Below are 21892 nucleotides of genomic sequence, written 5' to 3'. Positions count from 1 at the left end.
CTTTCATGTAAGAAACATCTGTAACCTCTGCTGGACTCGGGTGATTCTTCCTGCTTTCATTTCTTCTTGTTGGGGTTTCAACCAATCAGCAGCACTAACAGGAGGTCACATGTTTCCTTCTTGCCTGTAAATTTTTGGTTTCATTTTAAAATGTTAGATTGAAGGTTTGGAGCCGTGGTGAAGCTCCTCCCTCTGAAACCTCGAGGCTCCGTGTAGACGCTGACATTTCTATACAAACAAGCTTTTATTAATATTCGTTTTTATTTCAGCTTCTATTGTGAAGCACTTTGTGATTTCTATCTATAAAAGTAAAAACACATTTTCCTGTATGAAAACCTGTTTTTGTTTTGAAGCTGATAGTTTCGACCCACAAGCCATCGGGCCTTTGACCTTTGACCTGCTGCGCACACCTTTACACGCTCACTACAACTGCAGCACTCGACTGTGCAACAAACTTGAGCCTTTAAGTTTCAGTTGTTGTGACAAACTAAAAACCAACAAGTGTCTTAAATTCCCTAAATATTAAATACTTTAGTAGTTCTCTTATGATCTTCTTAAATATACACACTTTCTATCTGCTCATGTAAACTGTTTAATTGTGGCTGTTCATCTGTACGTGACAAGAAAACCATCTGTGTCAAACGAGACGGTTTAGCTCCTCCCACTAACCAGCAGGAAGGTGAAGACGGCATTTGAAAACGTCCTGTGACATCATGCAGAAGCCTGAGCTCATCATCAGAAACCCTGTTCAACACGAACGTCCAGCAGAGGAGTCACATGACAGGAGTCACATGACAGGAAGGGTAAAACGGTCTCGAGGGTTCAGTCTCCTGAGGCTACGTCCACACTGGCCCGGATGGATTTGAAAACGCCGCGTTCTCGCCTGAAAACGCTCGCCATCCACACTGGCTTTCTCAGTTGTGCGTCCACTTTGAAACGGCTGAAAACGCGGCGTTTTCCATGAACGAAAACGCCGCCTCAGTGTGGACGGGACGCCAAAACGGAGAGAAAATGTTTTCAAACGAACGGACGCAGCCTGGAAGTCGGTGATGCATCTGTAGCGACCTCGCCTCCTTCAGCTAAATGTGAAGCACTTTTTGGTTTTTGGAGCTCAAAGTGGATTTGTAAGCTGAAGTGCACACGTGCAGCTCGTGAGCGAACGGTCGCCGATGCCTCGTCTCTGGAGAGATGACGATTGGCCGAGAGGACACATCAAAGAACTGCTCCTGAGGACTCGCGATGGCGTGCAGACAAGAGCGAACGAACGTCTTTTATTCTTTTAAATGTTGGGAACAAAAACTTCAGAATTACAAACGACCCATTAAAAATTCCAACACACAGAGGGTCAGTGAAGGACACACGACCACTTCAGGAACACAAACCAACAGAAAACTGAACGCTCTGGTTCGAAAACAAAGAAATGCTTAATGCAGCTGAGAGCAGGAGCCAATCAGCAGCCTGAGAGCAGGAGCCAATCAGCAGCCTGAGAGCAGGAGCCAATCAGCAGCCTGAGAGTCACCAAATAAAACTTGTGTACACTTGGAGAGGCGGTTCCAAACCTTTGGTCCCGCCTGTCACAGTTTCAGTCCCACAGCGGCAGCGGCTGTCCCGCCATCGACATGTACTCGTCCAGCTCGGCGTCCAATCGGCTCCGGGACGTGGACATGTAGTCGTCCAGCTGTTTGTCCAGTCGGCTCCGGCACGTGGACATGTACTCGTCCAGCTCGGCGTCCAGCTGCTTCTTCGTTGGCACCGCCTTTCTGCTGCCACCACGCCCCTTTGAAATGGTGGCCCCGCCTACCCGCAGCTTTACCCCGCGCCGTCTTCGTCCTGCCAGAAACAAAATGGATAGATTTACACACTTCTTATTGGTCCTTCAGCACCGTTAAGGCTGCAGACCCTGAACTGGGACCAGTGCACCAGAGCAACCTTTAGCCTCTGGCAAACGGCCTTTGACCTCTAAACTTTTAACCTTTGACCTCTGAGGAGGGGAGATTTCAAAGCTCTGACTCAGTAGGGGTCAGCTTAGTAGAGCTACAGGGACACGCCCCCCTGGCGGTCAGCCCTCCAGCTGTATTTAAACGTCTTTGAATTTAACTGGCAGACAGTAGCGGCGCCATCAGATGCACGAATCAGAGCGCAGCTCTCCTAACCCCGCCTAACAGGCCAAATCGCACCAACCTTTTCTCCACGGCGCCCCCGGCTGTCAGTGCGGCTTACTGCAACCGTAGGAATCATTTTACTGTTACGACATAAACAAAGCTACCAGCCGTCGCCATGAAGGAACACTCGAGCAGACGTGCACGTAGCTGCCCGCGCTCTGAAAGCGCAGCGTGCAGAGAAACTCACCTGAGGTCAGCGGTCTCAGCTGGCTCCGCCTCCCGAGCCGACCGCGCAGACCTACTGCTCCTGCAGAGGAAACGCACACACGGGTGGAGCACAGGTGAGAATTCTGCTGCAGCTTCAGTCTAGCGGAGAAGGCCGCACGCTGCCCCGCCCACTGCGCCCGTGTTTCAGATACTCACGCCTGCAGGTGGAGGTGACCCGCGCTCTCCACCTGTATTTGTTCATGAAGCTCCAGAAGCCTTGATGCGCAGAGGCTGACGGGCGGCGAGTTACCCGCCGCCAGCCGAGTCGTGTCCAGACGCTCCTCCTCCTCCTCAGGTGACGATGCTCCGCCCTCTCAGAGCTCCCGGCAGCCTGCGACACAGAGACACAGCAGCTCGCTTTTACGGCGCAGTAGCTCGCCATCCACCTGTGAAAACGGACGAGTGTGCACGTGCTGGGAACCCTTATGATGACGCAGCGGTGACCCGTGTGGGCGATATGACGAATGCACTCGATGCAGCGAGTTTCCACGTGCGACGGCTACAATGACTTGATCGTAACTATCCAGCACAGGTTGCCATGCAACAAATGCATCATTAACCCCGCCCCCAACCAGACACTGTTCTACCTGCGCTGAGCGTGCATGTTTATACCAGAGAGTCGCTGCCGTTTGATTTCACGAGGATGTCGAACAAAACCTCACACTGGTTCGGTCCCACAAACACGACCCCATCGTGGCCGGGCTGGTTTCACTGGTTTCAGCTCCACGTGGAGGCTACAGCGAGTCCGACGAGCAGGCCGGTGGTCCTCCATGAACACCTGGGCCGCCCTTCTTCACAGGTGACCTGTGACTCCTCTGGGACTCACCTGTGGAAGAAGCAGCGATAAGGGAGCTGACTTCATCAGCAGGACCACGGGCAGGGGGGCGGACGCCCTCTGATGCAACCTGGAGCAGGTCTGCTGCTCCACCAGGACTCTGGAGAAGCTGCCGGCAGAGAGGAGGGAACGTCAGCACAGTGTCCCTGACCTTTAACTTTGCAGGAGGTCATGGTAACTCACCGCTCGTGCAGGGACACCGTGGATGTTCCTCTGGGGCGAAACGAGCCTGGCTCTGATGACTCCATCTGCCTCTGGACGCCGGACCCTGTTCACCTGCCGCCTGATTCAAAAAGATAAAAGCTTCATTCAGCACGGAAACCGGAAAAAGCAGCAGCTCCGGTAAAACTGCCACTTCCTGATGTCTGCCTTCATATCGGCATTCATCAAAGAGCCCGCACACGACCCTGTTCATTTGCACAGCTGTTTAACTCACACAGATATCTCCCGTCTTTGAGCCGGAAACGCAGATAAAAATTTAATTAATCTCGCTTCGTGGTTCAAAGGTCAGCCGAATTTAAGAGGAGGCCTCAGCGGCCTCGTGGTGTTCAGCACAGTCTGTGAGCGCTCTCAGTTTCCGCAGGTAACACGGAAAATTTAATTTCGCTCTGTGCTAAAGCGGCGCTGGCCCGCCAATTTGTGTCCGCGCAAAAAAAGCAGCGCTCACAGCTAACGTTAGCTTCCACAGTTCACCTGTTCAGTTATAATATTCACGCACGCTTACCTGTATCTGAACGTCCTACCGGGAGAAGCTCACGGCCTAAAACAGACACACCTGTTACTAACTGTAAGGTCACTTCCGCTTGCTAACACTCGTGCTAATTAAGCGCAATGCTAACCCACAAGCTGCTGTTAGCATTAGTTTTACAAAGTTTAGTTTTTACAGATCAACTAATTCCTCTCCACAGGTTTCAGGTGAGCTCAGGTGAGGTGAGCAGCAGCACCTGGTGTTTCTCTCACAGCTCAGCCGCTAAACGTAGAGGCCAAACCGCCGTTAAAGTCACGCTCTGTCCGGGTTAACCGCAGCTAACGGCCCGCCCTGGGGTCAAGTTCACATCTATAAGTCAGCAGCACACACAGCTGTGTCGGACTCACAAACACAGAAGCCCACACAGGTGAATGTGTGTGTCCTCCTGCTGCTGATTTATCCTTTAGAAACATGTTTGATCCGCAGGCAGAACTTTAAGGCTCCAGCAGTACGGAAGGCTATTTCTGCCAATAATTATTATTATTTTATTGACTATGTGCACGTTAGCATATGCTACTTCCGGTGCGGAAACTCCTGTGGGGAGCTTTGTTTCCGGTGTCCTATTCGCGCCTTGTTTACGGTCCAAAACAAGTTAAGCAAGTGAATGAATCAAGTGGTGATTTACATTTCTATAGATGTCTCGGGCATTTACCCAATATATCTGTAAATGATGTTCATCGACTTGTCATATTTTCCCCCGCGCCTCAGAGCAAAAGAGAAAAGGATTCAAATGTTATATTTCTCAGCTGTCCCTCGTTTATCGCGGGTGTTATGTCCTAAAAATAACCAGCGATAGGTGAAATCAAGTAGCCAATTTTATTTTTTGACGGTGCAAAACGTTTCGTGGACATCGTGGACATACAGCACTGCACTTCAGAGTCACACTGCTAGCATCGATGCAGCGATTCTGTACAGGAGATCGTCTGCAGCGATCAGGACGCAATGTGACGTAAAAAAAAGCATGCAAACTTGCACTAAAAATAGAAACAGCGAGGTGAAAGGTGAACATCGTTATAGCGAGGGACCGCTATAACGGTCCCTCGCTATAACGAGGTAAGTCACAACATACCCTTCGTAAATACTAATGTATAGAAACCAGCAATCTTTCATTTTTTGTGTGGCTTTTTTCACGGTTTGTTAACATGCTGTGTAGGTGTGTACTTGACTAGCTGATATCAACATAACGGGAAACATCTGGTTTGACTATTGTTCACCTGTAGTTTGAATGCTGAACATTTGCCTGTTTGAATCATGAGACCAGTCACTATACAGAGATGTGCTTCTGACTGTGGACGATGTGTCTTCTGCTGCAGTTCTGCTTGTGTTGAGTGACGTAAACAACTGATCGATCTAAACTCTTTAAACGTCAAAATTGATCATTAGATTTTTATGACACAACAGTGGTGAGTGTTCCCACCTTCTCTTTGTAACTTAACGCCATCTTTCCGTTTTCGAGTTTTGGACATGATTGTGGAGAATATCTTCGCAGTAGCGATTGACCGCAAAGTAAAGCTACCGGAAATGTACAACCCCACATCCGGTCTCAAACCAGGAAGTTAGCATTTTCTCGTGCACAGGGTCAATTTAACCAGGAATCCCATTGGGATTAAAAAACTATTTTTCAAGGGAGACCTGGCCAAGACAGGCAACAGCAAGTGTCTCACATTTACAAAAAATACTCAGTTAAACTCAGGCAGCAAAAACACGCATGCAAAAATAAATGAAATAAAAAAAGAAAAAGAATATAATTCAATAAAATTCAGTTAAAATGACAATCTAATTGAAACAGTTGCATGTTGTGGACGTGGCCTCAAGGATTCTTAGTTTAGATTTCAAACCACACAAATGAAAGTCGTTTTCTGCAGTTTGTTCCAAGCTGAGGGGGCTAAATGGACAAAATCTCTTTTGCCAAGTTCAGTTCAGGTGGATGAAGAGGATACGACCAGCATGTTTCACTGCAAGCAGGGAACATACACATGAAGGCAGCAATCCGATTATTGCCTTATATGTAAAACTGTATAAACGAGAGTTCCTCCAATTGGCCAAAGCAGGCGTCGTACCTGAGAGCAGAACTCACAGTGGTGAGTCTGAGATTTACTGTTAGTGATGAACCTCAGAGAAGCACGATACACAGTATCAACACGCAGCATTCATATATAGACATTTTTATCTGTCTCCAGCACAGCAACAAACTGCTTCTTTGTATTAAAGAAAAACGCGACTTATTTTGAAAATCGCAGTATTAACTTCAGTGTTTTTACGAGATTCTCTTCATGTGGTTTGAAGGTGACGAGTCATCCAGATATTTCTATGTGTGAACCAAAACATCAAGTCGTGGTTTAAAGGAGAAAACCGTTAAAGAAAAATCTACAAATCAAAGGTTAAAAACAAACAAACATCCAAATTAAATTAAAGACTGGAAAGGTGGTCATGAGTAAAACATCAGGCTTGGTGGGTGGGGTGGGTTTTTCAAAAGTGCCTTCATATTCATTTTTTTTTTTACTATATAAATAAAACAGAAGAGAATATGAGACATTTGAGGCTGGGACTTTGGTTTTCTATTAAAGCGGCATCACTGACCGCTCATGGCTTCAGTTGTGGATGCTGGTCCCCACAGACGTCCACAGACTGGAGGCCTCGGCCTGCTCGGTGAGGGCGTTCCCTGTGGGAGCTTGACAGAGCCTGGTCCTTGGTGCAGGACCGAGGACCAGTCTGGGACTGAAACCGCAGTGGTTTCCATGGCAGACGGTCAGAAAGCCAAGAGTTGGCCTGAAAGAGGAAGTTTTATTGTGAAAGAGTGTGTGCAGCAGAGTTTTAGATTAACGAGAGGAACACACTCTTATTTTTGTGTCTTTATTTATTGTAGGGCCTGAGTGCAGACAAATGTCACTCTGTCCCTTTTTCTTTCATCGTGAAGGTCAGCTGTTTTTATTTTAGCTTCACTGTTTCTGTCAAACACGAGAAATGTTTCCTCGACTTTAACCACCAGATGGCGCCAAACACACACACACACACACACACACACACAGGAGGGCTGTGATTGGCTCTCTCACGGCTGAAGTCACGCACACAAACTTTCTCACAAGGCAAAGCGCGTTTCCGGCAGTATCACAAAATAAAAGCTGCAGTAACTGGTGCGGAAATGCGGGAAAACGAGTGAAACGAGAGTTTTTGAAGCTGCATTTTGGAAACATTTTAGTTGAGTTGAGTTTTAAAACGTTTCTTTAACCCAGGAAACATCTCTAATAAGTGTTAATATATTTCCGTTAATCATTTTAATCATTGTTAAGCCTTGATGAGTAAGCTTGCTCTAACGGGATTTGATGCTTTGTGACGTGAGAATGAATTTAGGTTCACAGTGAAGTAAAACTAGGTCAACTAAAAGAAAGGAAAACTTTAGAACGGGACAAATGACTAAAACTAGACAGCGAAAGCACGATTACAGGTGAATAACCGAATAGCCACTTTTCAATAACATAATAAAATAACATAAATTTTAAAAAGAACAAAAATCAAAGCACGCAGAAAAATAAGGCAAACTGTAATTATCATTGTATAAAACTTAAATTGACTGTGCAGTGAACTCAGACAACGCACACAGGCAACATTACAGTGACAGGATGGCAGGTGTGCAGGCAGGAAGCACAAACAGGTAAACCGCAGGTAAACGCTCCACATCGTAACAACGCTCAAAGTTTTGTCTCTGTGCTCTTATTTTGGAAGACCCCAGAGGTCGCCAGACTTCCTGTTATGTCTGGCCGTCGGGGGAGCATGACATAGCCCCCACCTCCTCCTCCCCCCGGTGAGCGTGCAGACAGTCTGGATGCAGACGGAGTCGCACGCGGACGCGCCGACGGACGAACCTCCGGCCTCACGGACCCGGCAGCGGATCATAGCCGAGCGGAGAGCGCCGAGCCCGGTGAGTGCGCCGCGGGAGCCCGCTGAGAGCTTCTGTAATTCTTCTGTGAACAACTGTTGATGCAGCGGTAGGGTCAGCCAGTCAGCGTCAGGCATCGTCAGCATCTGATGACGTCATAGAGCCGCGGTCACGACGTCATGTTGCTTACAGTTTAATGAGAAAATGAAAGGAATCAGCAGTGAGGACGTGCATGTGTGGTGATCCTGTCTCCTCACCTCTGTCTGCCTCAGAGGGAAGTGACGTGTGTTTCTGATCACTGACCAATACGATCAATATCAGCTGCTCTGTGCTCGCTGTATGAGCTCACCTGTGGATCAGCTGTGTTGCTGGCCCACGGGCACAGCGGGCGTCCCACCTGTCTGTGCGTTCCTGTCATGTATTTCCTGTTCCTCTGGCTGGTGGGTTCACGTGAAACCTGACAACGACCTCAGCGTTCATCTGTGTGATGTCACCGAGGGCACACAGGCCCCACCCACATAGATCTGTCCGGGGAAGTCTTTTTATGCATCTGATTGTTGAGCCGTCTGAGCAGATTCTGTTTTACTTTATCAGGTGACCATGTCGGTGCTCGGCCCCGCCCCCAGCAGCGCAGACGCCTGCCTCAGCATCGTCCACAGTCTGATGTGCCACCGGCAGGGCGGTGAGAACGAGGGCTTTGCCAAGCGCGCCATCGAGAGTCTGGTGAAAAAGCTGAAGGAGAAGAAGGACGAACTGGACTCGCTCATCACCGCCGTCACCACCAACGGCGTGCACCCCAGCAAGTGTGTCACCATCCAGAGGACGCTGGACGGCCGGCTGCAGGTACGGCGGTGAAAACCCGACAGAGGGCCCACAGGAAGTAGTCACCTTATTTTATTCTGAAAGAGTTAGAAAGATAACAGGACTTCAAAGAAAAAGTCTTTAAAGTCTTCAGGCTCCGCCCCTCACCTGGTCTGCACCTGATCCTGTCCTTCCTGTGTCCTCTGTCGGGGCTCCAGGAGCTCCTCACTGATATAATAATAATGATGATGATGATGGAGCGGCCTGGGTGTGTCCCACAGTCTCAGTAATTATGAGCACACCTCAGTCTGCTGAGCCAGGTTCACACCAGGACCAGCTGACCCCGCCCACAGCGCACCCCTCCCCCCACTAAAACATGAGACACCTTCTCAGGAACTTTAAACCAAAACGTCCCCACGAGGACATTGTCTCCCCGCTGCTGCTAAAATGTTTCTGTGATAAGCTCAGGTTGGGGGGAACATGCTTTCAGGATGCAGGGCTGGGCGGGGCACACAGGTGAGACGCACACCTGCAGCAGGCTCCTGTCACGGAGCGCTGCTTTGTTAAAGCTCAGCCTCCGTTCGCCGCAGCGTCACCCGATGAGCGAGCTGTGGAGCGCGTGCCTGTGCGAGGGTGGTGAGGGTCGGCATGTGAGCGAGGAAGACCCGAGAGATCAAACTTCAAATGCATGACCAATAAAACGAAGCGGTTAGAAGCGTTACAGCGTCGGTGTGACGGCAGGATCCTGCAGAACGTCTCACATCCAAACAGCAGCAGCAGGAGGAGGAGGAGGAGGAGGAAGGGCAGGCTGGCTTGTTTTGTCTGAAACACAGGAAAGGGGCCGGGTTAACTTAAGCCAGACAGTCTGGTGTGTGTGTGTGTGTGTGTGTGTGTGTGTGCGTACAGCTATCTTTGTGAGCACCTTGTTAGACTCAGGCCCGTTTGTGGCCCTCGCTTCAGAGGCTGTTTGAGGGTTCAGAGCCGGTTTCAGGGCTCAGGTTTGGGTTCAGGGTCGTGTGTGTGTGTGTGTGTTTGTGGGTGTGTGTGTGTGTGTGTACGCGTGCAGAGGACGGGAATGTGGACTCGTCTGGGACTCTGGTGGATTTCATACCGCAGAGTTTCCACACTGTAAGAAATGACGTGCTGCTGCAGACGTTGACCCAGAGAGGACGAGATGATTTTGTCTCCCATTAAAAAATCGAGAAGTTCAGACTGAGGCCAAAAGCAGAGCTTTGTCTGGACTTTTACATCAAATATTTCTGTTTGGTTTCTGTCGGCTCTTTGAGTTCTTTTCTCCTCGTTTCGTAGTTTTGCTCTAACAGGTGTTTTTAGAGGTTAAAATCTCAGCTTGTAAACGTTTCACAGACCTGTCTGTTGTCTTAAATATGAGACTTTTACTTCTTGTCTCATAGTTTTACTTCAGTAAATCTTATAGTTTTGTTATTTGATTGATTTAGTTTTGGATTTTGAAATCAGACCTTTTGCGTCTGAATTTTTTAATCTATTTTTTGTCTCAGTTTTGAATTATAAGCAGTGTCAGTGTAATATCTCACATCTTTTTCTCAGATATTTGACTTTATCTGATTTTTTTTTCTTGAATTTCTCCCTTTCAGTCGTAGATTTGCATGGATAAGACGTCCTTTTATAATTTTCTTGTGCTTTTTGTTTTGTGATTTTTCTACCTGGGCCTCCGTGTAAACCACTGATTCTCCGTCACCTCGTCAGCTGTTTCTAAATGATGTCCAACTCGGTCTTTAACGTGTTCGTATTTGAAGGAAAAGTGTGTTTCTTCTCTGATGAGCAGTTCGTGTTTTCACTCTTCGTGGAACAAACCAGAGACGTTCCTTCTGAGTGTGTCATCATGTGAAAGTTCTCCAGATCAAACAAACAAACCTGGTATATTTGGAAAGTTTTGCTAAAATCTTTCTGTGTTGCTGTTTGCTTGTTTTGGGGTTTGGATGTTGTTTTTGCAGCATGCCTGCTTCTCATAGCTCAGAGAGGGGAACACGGCGACACCTTTGGAAAAAACCCGGAAAACAGGAACAAACACAAGTATTTGTTTGAACTTAACACTTAAAGAGAAACAGAGTAAAGACATGAGGAGAGTCTGAACGAACAAAATGTGGATAAAAGGTGATTTAAAAGAAAGTGCTGTGTCAGTTTACGTGCAGTGTGGGGACCTGGGTCTTTGAGCAGGTTTATGAGGACATTTCTTGCAGCGTGTGTGTGTGAGATTGTTTTGTCTGCAGCGTCTTATCCCTGCCCTTCACCTGTGCACACAGAGCAGACCTCGTCCATCAGCTTTAAAGCAGCACATTCACAAACCTGTGGCTTTGAGGAGTTTACAGTCTGCTGGGATTTTCTGAGTTTAAAGTTTGTTTAGTGAACGCATCGGTGAGAATAAACATCCTCATGAGGGTTTTCCTACAGTTAAGGGACCTGGTTAACACACAGAAACATTCATCATGAAACGTTTTATCGAACAACTTCTAAATACTCGGGACCGCCTCTCTGTGGACTTCCTGCTCCATAGGGGGCGCTGTCGAGTTCAGCAGAAATGGTTCCACCTTTAGATGTTACACAGGTTTTCTCCTGCAGTAAACGCTTTTTGTTAGAGACGTCACAGCACTGCGAGGCGCTTTACAGCGTGAAGCGAGCAGCCTCCTGACAGCATCGCCTTTACGCTGCTCCTCCTGCACACCTGGAGCTCCTGCTGGGCTTCAACTGTGGAAACACCTGTCCTAAGACCTTAACAGCACAATCAGCACGCGTTAGCAGCATGCTAGTGTTTTATGGTCAGAATTAGCTTCACTGAGAGGAAGTGAAGGAGGAAGAGTGCTTTTATCCAAAGTCTCTGTTTAGCTCACTTTGATCTCACAGCGCCCCCTAGGTGAACTGCAGCTAATGTTTGTGCCCACACTCAGCTGGGGACAGGATACAGAGAGACGCCCCCTGCAGGCTGGAGCTATGTTGGCTCTGTGTTGGGATCTGATGTCTGACCTGAACTTTTTGCAGCGTTCTGAGGCTGCGGTCAGACGTGATGTCATGCTTGTGGTTTGGCATAATCACGTGACGCACACGCACAGTGTTTGTGCTCAGCATGACTCAGTCTGCTGTCACAGTTTATTTAAGCTGACATGTTTCCTCGCTGACGGTCTGTCTCACCTGTGCAGGTAGCGGGTAGAAAAGGCTTCCCTCATGTGATCTACGCCCGCCTGTGGCGGTGGCCAGACCTCCACAAGAACGAGCTGAAGCACGTCAAGTTCTGTCAGTTTGCCTTCGACCTGAAGTACGACAGCGTGTGTGTGAACCCCTACCACTACGAGAGGGTAGCGTCCCCCGCCACAGGTAACCCTGCACACCTGCTGCCCTCTGTGATTGGTCTGATTGGCTGTGAGTCATCGGCTGGAGCAGCGTTTGGTTTCAGGTTTCTTTGCTGCTTTGATGGAAACACGGTCACAGCTTTAAACACTGTGTGTGTCTGTGTGTGTGTGTGTGTACGTGTGTGTGTGTCTGTTTGTGTGTGTCTGTGTATGTGTGTGTGTGTGTGTCTGTTTGTGTGTGTCTGTGTGTGTGTGTGTGTCTGTGTGTGTCTGTGTGTGTGAGTGTGTGTGTGTGTTTGTGAGTGTGTGTGTGTGTGTCTGTGTGTGTGTGTGTCTGTTTGTGTGTGTGTCTGTTTGTGTGTGTGTCTGTGTGTGTGTGTGTGTCTGTGTGTGTGTGTGTGTGTGTGTGTGTGTGTTTGTGAGTGTGTGTGTGTGTGTGTGTGTGTGTGTGTCTGTGTGTGTGTGTGTGTGTGTGTCTGTGTGTGTGTGTGTGTGTGTGGTTGTATGTGTGTGTCTGTGTGTTTCTGTGTGTGTGTGTGTCTGTTTGTGTGTGTCTGTGTGTGTCTGTGTGTGTGTGTGTGTGTGTGAGTGTGTGTGTGTGTCTGTGTGTGTGTGAGTGTGTCTGTGGGTGTCTGTGTGTGTGTGTGTGTGTCTGTGTGTGTGTGTCTGTGTGTTTCTGTGTGTGTGTGTGTGTGTGTGTGTCTGTGTGTGGTTGTATGTGTGTGTCTGTGTGTGTGTGTGTGTGTGTGTGTGTATGTGTTTCTGTGTGTGTGTGTGTGTGTGTGTGTGTCTGTCTGTGTGTGTGTGTGTGTGTCTGTCTGTGTGTGTGTGTGTGTGTGTCTGTCTGTGTGTGTGTGTCTGTGTGTGTGTGTCTGTGTGTCTGTCTGTGTGTGTGTGTCTGTCTGTGTGTGTGTGTGTGTGTCTGTCTGTGTGTGTCTGTGTGTGTGTGTCTGTGTGTGTGTGTGTGTGTCTGTGTGTCTGTCTGTGTGTGTGTGTGTGTGTGTCTGTGTGTCTGTCTGTGTGTGTGTGTCTGTCTGTGTGTGTGTGTGTGTGTGTGTCTGTCTGTGTGTGTGTGTGTGTGTGTGTGTCTGTGTGTGTGTGTGTGTCTGTCTGTGTGTCTGTCTGTGTGTGTGTGTGTGTGTGTGAGTCTGTGTGTCTGTCTGTGTGTCTGTGTGTGTGTGTGTGTGTGTCTGTCTGTGTGTGTGTGTGTGTGTGTGTCTGTCTGTGTGTGTGTGTGTGTGTGTCTGTCTGTGTGTCTGTCTGTGTGTGTGTGTGTGTGTGTGTGTGTGTGTGTCTGTCTGTGTGTCTGTGTGTGTGTCTGTGTGTGTGTCTGTGTGTCTGTGTGTCTGTGTGTGTGGGTTCCAGAGTGTCTTTGGAAATAGAAACGGTCACCGCGGTGTTTAGTCTGACTTCTGCTCAGACACGAGGGCAGATAACAGAGACGCTCCAAAACCTTCAGAGCCCAACAGGAGTGACAACACACACAGACACACACACACACACAGAAACACACACTCTCACACACACTCACACACACACACACACACACACACACACAGAAACCATCCAATTTCTCTCATCAAACTCGCTCCACCTTCTTCTCGGTCTGTTACTATGGTAACCTCACAGCAGCCATGTTATTGGTCAGATGATGTCATTAAAATGCTCCAAAAGGCTCCAACAGCACAAACACAGTTGAAAGGTCCAGAACAATGACTGTAGAAAATATGGACGACGCGACAGCTCCCCAAAAATGAAGCTAAAACGTTTCTATCGCCCCCTGGTGTCTGGCTGCAGTATAGGTCATAAACCCCTCCTCCTTAGATAGTTTTTTTCCAAAGATTCTTTCTTTTGTTTTCAATAGTTCTCATCACGCTGATTGATGTTCAAGGGGTCTCCTTTCCCATAAGTTTGATTCTAATTCCTACCACGGTGATGTTAAATTGGGGTGAAACGTCATCATAAGAGCTTTGACTGACAGCTGCAGTCACGGAGAAACTTGCGTATCTCTGTTCGCGAATAGCAGATAGAGCGTAGGCTCTGAGAGGACGCCCAGCGTTTACGCTACGAAAACACGACCGAGTGTTTTAACCTGACAGCCTGAGGTGTTCTTCAGTAAACTGGACTACCCGACAGAAGGACCCGAGGCCCCGCTGCACTTTTTCGGTAAGTTAAACGTGTTTGTAAGCTAATCCGTAACTACCGTCCTTAGCTAGCTCCTGAGACCTAGCTAGCTAAGATGAGCACTCGGCTGTCAGGGTTCGTTTAGCTGTGCAGGTGAATGAATTTACTAAAGAAATCAAGAGAAACGCTCCGGGCTGCTCAGTCACTAATTACTGTTACTGTACTTTTATTACAAGTATTATACTGTAAAAGCAACAGGCTGCACCCTGCTGCAGCTCCTGTGCAGAGCTGAATATTAAATATGTGCAAACAACAGCATGTTTTCAGTCTCTTGCCACATCTGTAAAGACAGTAACTTTTTTTTTAAAGCTTGTACTTCAGTAACTCCTCATTAATCAGGAACTATGGATTAAAGTACTGTAGTGTACTGTAATACTGAAAAAAATGTAAGACAAGAACTTCCGATCCTGAGTGTGTGAGGACAGAAGAATCAGCTTTATTTCAGATGTAAGAGATAAACTTTATAATTCAGTTTGTGATGGTTCTGTTGTCTTTGTGATTACAGGAGCTGCCCTCAGATTCAGACCTCAGCACTACCCAGTGACAGCAGACAAATCATCCAACATGTTCACATGTTAACTGCAAAATGAACTGATGAAAACAGTACAACGGTTAAAGTACCACACGTGCTGTAGCGAAAGCTGCAGCTTTATTGATAAAGTTAAAGACAAAAAAACAAAAGGATTAATCACTCATGTAACTGTGTCACTATATATCAGCATTAGCAGGACCTCAGTTTGGTGTTTCACAAAGCTGCTGATCTCAGACCTGCACAGCTTCTGTTTTAAACACTTGATGTACTCAGCTGCATGACGAGCACGTTTGAGTTTCTCTGACACAATTAAATAAAACCTGATGAAGGTCAAAGGTCGTCACTTGTATGTTATGAGCTGACAGTCATCAACAGGGGCTAACAGTCATCAACAGGGGCTAACAGTCATCAACGGGGCTAACAGTCATTAACAGGAGCTAACAGTCATCAACAGGAGCTAACGGTCGTTAACAGGAGCTAACAGTCATCAACAGGAGCTAACAGTCATTAACAGGAGCTAACAGGGGCTAACAGTCATCAACAGGGGCTAACAGTCATCAACAGGGGCTAACAGTCATCAACAGGGGCTAACAGTCATTAACAGGGGCTAACAGTCATCAACGGGAGCTAACAGTCATCAACAGGAGCTAACAGTCATCAACAGAAGCTAACGGTCGTTAACAGGAGCTTACAGTCATTAACAGGGGCTAACAGTCATCAACGGGAGCTAACAGTCATCAACAGGAGCTAACAGTCATCAACAGAAGCTAACGGTCGTTAACAGGAGCTTACAGTCATCAACAGGGGCTAACAGTCATTAACACGAGCTAACAGTTATCAACAGGAGCTGACAGTCATCAACAGGGGCTAACAGTCATTAACAGGAGCTAACAGGGACTAACAGTCATTAACAGGGGCTAACAGTCATCAACAGGGGCTAACAGTCATCAACAGGGGCTAACAGTCATTAACAGGGGCTAACGGTCGTTAACAGGAGCTTACAGTCATCAACAGGGGCTAACAGTCATTAACACGAGCTAACAGTCATCAACAGGAGCTGACAGTCATCAATAGGAGCTGACAGTCATCAACAGGGGCTAACAGTCATTAACAGGAGCTAACAGTTATCAACAGGGGCTAACAGTCATCAACAGGAGCTGACAGTCATCAACAGGAGCTGACGGTCATCAATAGGAGCTGACACTCATCAACAGGAGCTAACGGTCATTAACAGGGGCTAACAGTCATTAACAGGGGCTGACAGTCATCAACAGGACTCGGATTGCTACAGTTGAGTGACTGGGGTACAAACGTCAAACCTGGGGTACAGTCTAAATGTTTGTAATGTCTGCTTTGACAGGTCCTCAGTCTCTCATAAAGGAGGAGTTCATGCAGGAGTGTCTGCAGATCGACCTGCCCCCCCACACCGACCCCTATGGCCACCCACGGCCTGTCGGCATGTATCCCAGCATGCCTTTGTCTCCCCCAGGTCAGTGTGCTGCTCCTTGCTGTCAGCGTGCGAGACGCCGTGACGCTGTTGTAACACAGTCGTGTTTCCTGCAGGCAGCAGCTCCATGGTGCCCGCAGCTCTGACTGCCGGGGGGGTCGGCGGCGGTTTGGACGGACCCGGCCTCCTTCAGATCGCTCCACCTCCTAACCACGGCGGGCAGGCTTCACCGCCTCACTCAAATCCACCTCACACTCCCCAGCCCCCCCATCCTCCCACCCCAGCCTCCCCACATCAGCAGAGCCCAGAGTACAGTGGCCCCCACAAACCTGGTACTGTACCCTAAGTACTATGTACTACCTGTGCTTAGTACTACTTCTGTAGTATAATGAGTGTCCTGTGTGTCTCCACAGCCAACTGGGCAGGTAACAGCCCTGCCCCCTACACCTCTGCAGGACCGCAGCATAGTGGGCGGGGCAACCAGCCACATCCACCATTGCATCATCATCCTCATCATCATCAACAACACCACGCCCCCAACACTCACTTCTGTAAGACAGCATGTTAAATGTTACTGCTCTATTCAGTACCATAGTACTGCGAGTACTGCAGTATTGCTGAGTACTGGGTCTGTGTTTGTTTCTGCAGGGTCACAGCATCACAGCACCGCTCCGTATCCACAGCCAGTATCCAACCACCCAGGTACCACACCTGTCCACAAACCCCGCCCCTCACCCTGACCTCACTTTATTAATAAAGATTCAAAACATAGTGGCCGACGTCCCCAAAATACAAAATGTCCTGTCTTAGTGAAGCAGGTCCAAAAAATGTGAATGTAAAAATAAAGTGCCCTGATACTCACACCTATCTGAGTTCCCTGAAACAAAGATGTCCTTACTTACAGAAGTAAAAGCTCAGGTAATAAAAGGTTGAGAAGCACGTTGGTCTCCAGTTTGTCAGGATGTTTGGGGAGCAGGTTCGCCATGTCCTGATCTGTGTCTCGATCCTCAGGTCCAGAGTTCTGGTGCTCCATCTCCTACTTTGAGCTGGACGTTCAGGTTGGTGAGATGTTTAAGGTCCAGTCCAGCTGTCCCCTGGTGACCGTGGACGGGTACGTGGATCCTTCGGGAGGAGATCGATTCTGTTTGGGACAGCTCAGCAATGTCCACCGTACGGCCGCCAGCCACCGCGCCAGGTGAGCGGTCGTTTAGTGGGTGGCACCATGAGAGTTATTGTGGTGTTAGTATTTAATGTTGCTGATGTTGTTGCCCTGCAGGCTCCACATCGGCCGGGGGGTTCAGCTGGAGTGTCGGGGGGAGGGTGACATCTGGATGCGTTGCCTTAGCGACCACTCTGTGTTTGTCCAGAGTTTCTATCTGGACCGGGAGGCGGGCAGAGCACCAGGCGATGGCGTTCATAAGATCTACCCTGGAGCATACATCAAGGTGAGTGCGTGGAGCGGTAGAAGCCGCGAATGACCATCTGAGCCCAGACGGGCTCGGTTTCACTCAGGTCCATCAGATATCGTCAGAACCCCTGCGAGGGTTCCAGTAACCAATCAGATTCGGGCTACATGACTACTGTTACACGTTTACCTTTGTCCACCATTTCAGTTTTCTGGTCCGTCTGTTTTACGGTTTTCTGGACGTAAATCAGACAGACAAAGGCGTGTTTGGCGATCGCAGGAAGTAAAGCAGCGAGTCCATCTTCCTTTTACAGATTTGATCTTCCTGATTTGTGAAGAGATCCGAGTTTCTCTGAGAGGTTTGTTTGGGCCGTGTTTCTCGATACAGCTTTGTTGTAACTTCTTCAGCAGCTTGTTGACAGTTTTATAGGACATAGATTTGTGCATGATTGGACATCAAAGTGTGAATTGGCTCCTGTTTCTATCAGGTGGTTTTGGCTCTGCTGGCAGCTTTGCTCTTTGTTAACGCTAGCTCATTATGGCGTGTTAAGTACGTGGCTGTTTTTGCCCACCATGTTCACACACATTTACACCTGGATGGATCCGTCACAGAGAAGCGTGCGGTAGGTTCTTCCCCAAGGAATCGAACGACCTCGTCTACCACCTGAGCTACAGCCACCCCGGTGTCTCACCCGTCTGCCTGTCTCACCCGTCTGCCTGTCTCACCCGTCTGCCTGTCTCACCCGTCTGTGTTCAGGTGTTCGACCTGCGGCAGTGTCACCGGCAGATGCAGCAGCAGGCGGCAGCGGCTCAGGCAGCTGTGGAGACTCAGGCAGCCGCGGTGGTCGGTGCAATTCCCGGTCCGAACAGTGTGGGAGGAATCGCGCCTGCTGTCAGTGAGTATCACCTGCCCCACACAGCCAGTGACAGACCGGCACAGGTGTCATTTTTACAGTTTGGTCCGGAGTGCAGACGGTAACTCTTAAATCAGGGACAAGACCGTGTTTGTGCGTGTGTGTGGAGCGCCTCCTGCTGGACGGAGAGTTTTTGGCCTGAAATTTAAATTGTGAGCTGATGGGCGGGGTTAGGCTGAAGCAGGAAGTGTGTGGAAGGTGAAGCGAGGCCTTCAGCGAGTTCTCACTGATCTCTGATTTTAAGATCTGCAGCTCGAATGTTTCACAGGAAAAGGTCCAAATACAGTCAGAGCTGAGACACGGATGTAATCTGATTACCTGATTCTCCAGCACGGAGGACCAACAATGAAACATCCATAGGAAATAAATCAATTACTCAGTAAATGGATTCATATCTGTAAGTACAAAATGATCATTAAAACTTACATTAATTAGGAGGTAACGAAAAGACGCCTGTGGGTCAGTCAGCTGGTTACCTTACTGTGATTGACAGGGGTCTCTCCCGGAATAAAGAAGTTCAAATCCATAAAACAGGAAAAGGAGAAATCAAAAAATAAACAGGGTGACAAAAGCGAATCGATGAATCAATAAATTATAACATGAACCAGACGCAGGGCTTAAAAGACTTACCTGCAGAGTCAATCGAGTCATTTTGCGCCTCAGTGCGACTTCCTGCTTTTTCATGCATTTCATGTTATTTCACTTCCTTTTTACGGTGGGCGGCCTCGGCCCTCGGCGTAAGCCTCGTGGTTTTAATTTCACATGTTTTAGTTTCTGTGTCTCACCTGTGCTTCCTCCCGCAGGTGTGCGCTCAGCGGCCGGTCTGGGCGTGGACGACCTCCGCAGGCTGTGCATCGTGCGGCTGAGCTTCGTCAAAGGGTGGGGGTGTGACTACCCACGGCAGAGCATCAAGGACACCCCCTGCTGGCTGGAGGTGCACCTGCACCGAGCGCTGCAGCTGCTCGACCAGGTGCTGCACATGCTGCCGCCACGAGAGCACGCACTCTAGGACCTCCGCGCTCTGCCCACAAACGCACCACAGCAGGGGTCGGTTCACACGGGTTTCAGACAATCAGCCAATCGCAGCGTCTTGTCTCTGCTGTCATTTAAGTTCGTTTCTGTGGAAACCAGCGTGACTCGTTAAAGGGTCAGTTCACGCGAGCTTGGCGTCTGCTCGAGCATCCACGCTGGCCTGCAGTTTATTAGTTCCGCCCCCTCAACAGGTGAACTGACCCTTTAAGCCTGATGTCAGAAATCAGCTGATTACCAAAAAAACCTCGTCATCGTCATCTTCCTCCTCCTGTTGGTTTTTAGTTCCTTTAGCTAATTGTCGACCAAAGAGCCATTCCTGTTCCTTTGATGACATCATATCCTGTTTACGTTGCGTTTCTGCTCCCTCTGACGGTCACATTATTTATTCTGTCGTCTGCTTTTTTTCTCACGTTTAACTCATTTAAAGGCTTTTATACTGAAAGGGTGTAAAGCTCTGAATCATCAGCTGTCTCTTCAAATTAAAAGTCTGGTGGATAAAGAGCTTCGTCTTTGTTCGTCTTTCACTCTGCATTCAGACACTTCAGAGGAACACTCTCCTCTCCATCCACACGCAGTGATCAGGTAGGGCGCTCCCAGGAAGTCCATCCAGTCGTCAAGACGTTTCATGACTGATCCAGGTGACTTCTGCAGTCTCAGCTGACCAGATGATTAAAGATCTGCGCTGGAAACGATCAAACGAGGAACTTCATGCACGAGAGCGGCTTCACTTAGTGCAGCAGGGAGCTGAAACAGAAAACAGGCCACACCTGGTCCATAAAACAGGCCACACCCCCTTCAATGTACTGACGCGCACACACACAAATAATCAGATTCTTATTAGAGTTATAGAGTATTTTTAGAGTTTATGAATAAAGGCCAAGTTATGAAGTGGAAACACGAGCACCATGCTTCTTCTTCTACGCCCAACATTTTTCATCAAAGCCGAGGAAATTAGGAAGCCGGTCCGTGTTGTACCTTCATGGACCTGCTGCGTAATAACCTGCACACATGTTTGGACCCACGGCTGAACTCTGAGTCAGTGCAAAGGGTGTGAGCTTTAGTGAAACGAGATTCTTTGTAATTCAGGCTGCTGTGGTTCAAATGTTCTTGATAGTGACAGAGCTCCTCTGGATCCTCTCTGCAGCAGCAGGAGGAAGAATTATATTTTCCATGGCAGCGTCTCGTTCATGTGACCTGCAGAAAGCAGCAGTAGCAACGACGTGCTCAAGTATGTCACATGATCTGTAGTCCACGTTCAGAACGCTGTGGAGACATCTCAGCTCTCTAGATACTGCAATCCAGAAACACAGTCCAGAGTGTAGCTAAACCCATTTTCAGTTACTATGTTTAATTATTTTATTCTTAAATATTTAGTTTTTAAGACCATTGTTGGTTTTAATCTAGTTTAAACCAAACCGCTCCGCTGGATTTAGCTAGTAGCTAGCGAGCAGACTGGAGACCAAAACAGCCAATCAGAATTTTTGCATCCAAGTCTGTGATTGGTTGGTTTTGTGGCACATTTATGACGTTGTACAGAGAGTTGAGCGTGCAGGGATGTTGAGAGCAGGTCTGCAGACGTCTGCAAGCACACAGAGCAGAGATCTGAGTGAGAGCGGCTGTTACTGTGTGTTTATGGATATTAGCAAACACTGAAACAGAGTTTCTTTGCTCAAAGTAATTTTCTCCTCAAAATGCAACATTTTACTTGCAACAATGATTTCTGTGCGCTCAGAATAGAAGCACAAAAATAAGGCCATTCGAAGGAGTAGCAGGGCCACATTAAGAGCCTGTTAATGATCGTTTGGACAGTAAAGTGGATTACACTTACAGTAGTCGGCTCGGCTGCTGTCCCCTCTACAAATGGCTCGAGTAGACGAATCAGTGAAACGAGTCAATCAGCCTGTGATACAACACCTGTCCTCTTACTGTTCCAGGCCGTCGATGACCTCACAGCTGTAAAAATCCGCTCTTCCATGATTTCCCGTCTGAGCAGCTTCTGCAGCGTCCTCACGCCGATCACCATCCTGCATCTGTGAGCTGAAGCACAAATCACGTCCTTCCTTTAACGAGTGTGAGGTACGACCTCACAGTTTGTCCTGATACAACATCTGTTATCTGCACAGATCAGTGATATTTGTTTTCTTAATGTGGCCCTGATACTCAGTCATAGACACCCCCCCCCCCCCCCCAAATGTGCTTTCTAAAAGAAGTCCAAACTGAGTCCCTCAAAGATGCAGAGTTCCCTGAGGTTCTTTCAGACACTGCACTGTCATGCTGCCAACAGGACTTCAGCTCACAGCACACCCTCAGTCCCACTCAGCCACTCTCACACGCGTGTTCTCAGCCCATCAGGTCTCCATGCTCCTGTGTTATGCATATCTGTGTTTGCTCATGTACACCGGATCAACACAGTGCAGTGAAGTTA

The 21892-nt window shown here is 48.3% G+C and overlaps 2 protein-coding genes across 3 annotated transcripts; one reads left to right on the top strand and one right to left on the bottom strand.

The window, feature by feature from the left end:
* Positions 1–1240: 1240 nt before the first annotated feature.
* Positions 1241–3830, bottom strand: LOC146509241 (uncharacterized). Of its 2 annotated transcripts, none has more exons than XR_014876807.1 (6): positions 3388–3487; positions 3196–3313; positions 2526–2700; positions 2350–2409; positions 1509–1830; positions 1241–1458 (listed from the first exon to the last, which is right to left on the bottom strand). XR_014876807.1 is itself a non-coding variant. In XM_085176993.1 (6 exons), exons 2-6 carry the CDS (start codon positions 3450–3452, stop codon positions 1583–1585), a joined length of 666 nt encoding a protein of 221 aa, XP_085033119.1. In that variant the 5' UTR covers positions 3453–3487; positions 3641–3830; the 3' UTR covers positions 1241–1582. The 2 variants fall into 2 exon arrangements, 1 of the variants encoding a protein (XP_085033119.1); XM_085176993.1 differs by adding an exon at positions 3641–3830 and having other exon boundaries at positions 1241–1830.
* Positions 3831–4200: 370 nt separating this feature from the next.
* Positions 4201–19968, top strand: LOC146509240 (SMAD family member 4-like). Its single transcript, XM_085176976.1, has 12 exons — positions 4201–4319; positions 7676–7871; positions 8424–8672; positions 11804–11978; positions 16030–16158; positions 16233–16448; positions 16530–16667; positions 16765–16818; positions 17128–17311; positions 17393–17561; positions 18279–18417; positions 19239–19968. Exons 2-12 carry the CDS (start codon positions 7776–7778, stop codon positions 19442–19444), a joined length of 1755 nt encoding a protein of 584 aa, XP_085033102.1. The 5' UTR covers positions 4201–4319; positions 7676–7775; the 3' UTR covers positions 19445–19968.
* The last annotated feature ends 1924 nt before the right edge of the window (positions 19969–21892 follow it).

The sequence above is a fragment of the Neolamprologus multifasciatus genome, chromosome 11 (assembly GCF_963576455.1).
Source record: "Neolamprologus multifasciatus chromosome 11, fNeoMul1.2, whole genome shotgun sequence".
Taxonomy (NCBI): Eukaryota; Metazoa; Chordata; class Actinopteri; order Cichliformes; family Cichlidae; genus Neolamprologus; species Neolamprologus multifasciatus.
Note: the sequence above shows the minus strand (reverse complement) of the source record. Positions and strands in the feature narration are given on the sequence as shown.

Coding starts and splice junctions, on each gene's coding strand:
- LOC146509241 (XM_085176993.1), bottom strand. CDS start 3,452: ATGGAGTCATCAGAGCCAGGCTCGTTTCGCCCCAGAGGAACATCCACG. Junction 2,701..3,195: donor TATCGCTGCTTCTTCCACAG/GTGAGTCCCAGA, acceptor TCTGTGTCGCAG/GCTGCCGGGAGCTCTGAGAG. Junction 1,831..2,349: donor GCTGAGACCGCTGACCTCAG/GTGAGTTTCTCT, acceptor TGTTTCTGGCAG/GACGAAGACGGCGCGGGGTA.
- LOC146509240 (XM_085176976.1), top strand. CDS start 7,776: ATGCAGACGGAGTCGCACGCGGACGCGCCGACGGACGAACCTCCGGCC. Junction 11,979..16,029: donor GGTAGCGTCCCCCGCCACAG/GTAACCCTGCAC, acceptor CTGCTTTGACAG/GTCCTCAGTCTCTCATAAAG. Junction 16,819..17,127: donor GCCAGTATCCAACCACCCAG/GTACCACACCTG, acceptor CTCGATCCTCAG/GTCCAGAGTTCTGGTGCTCC.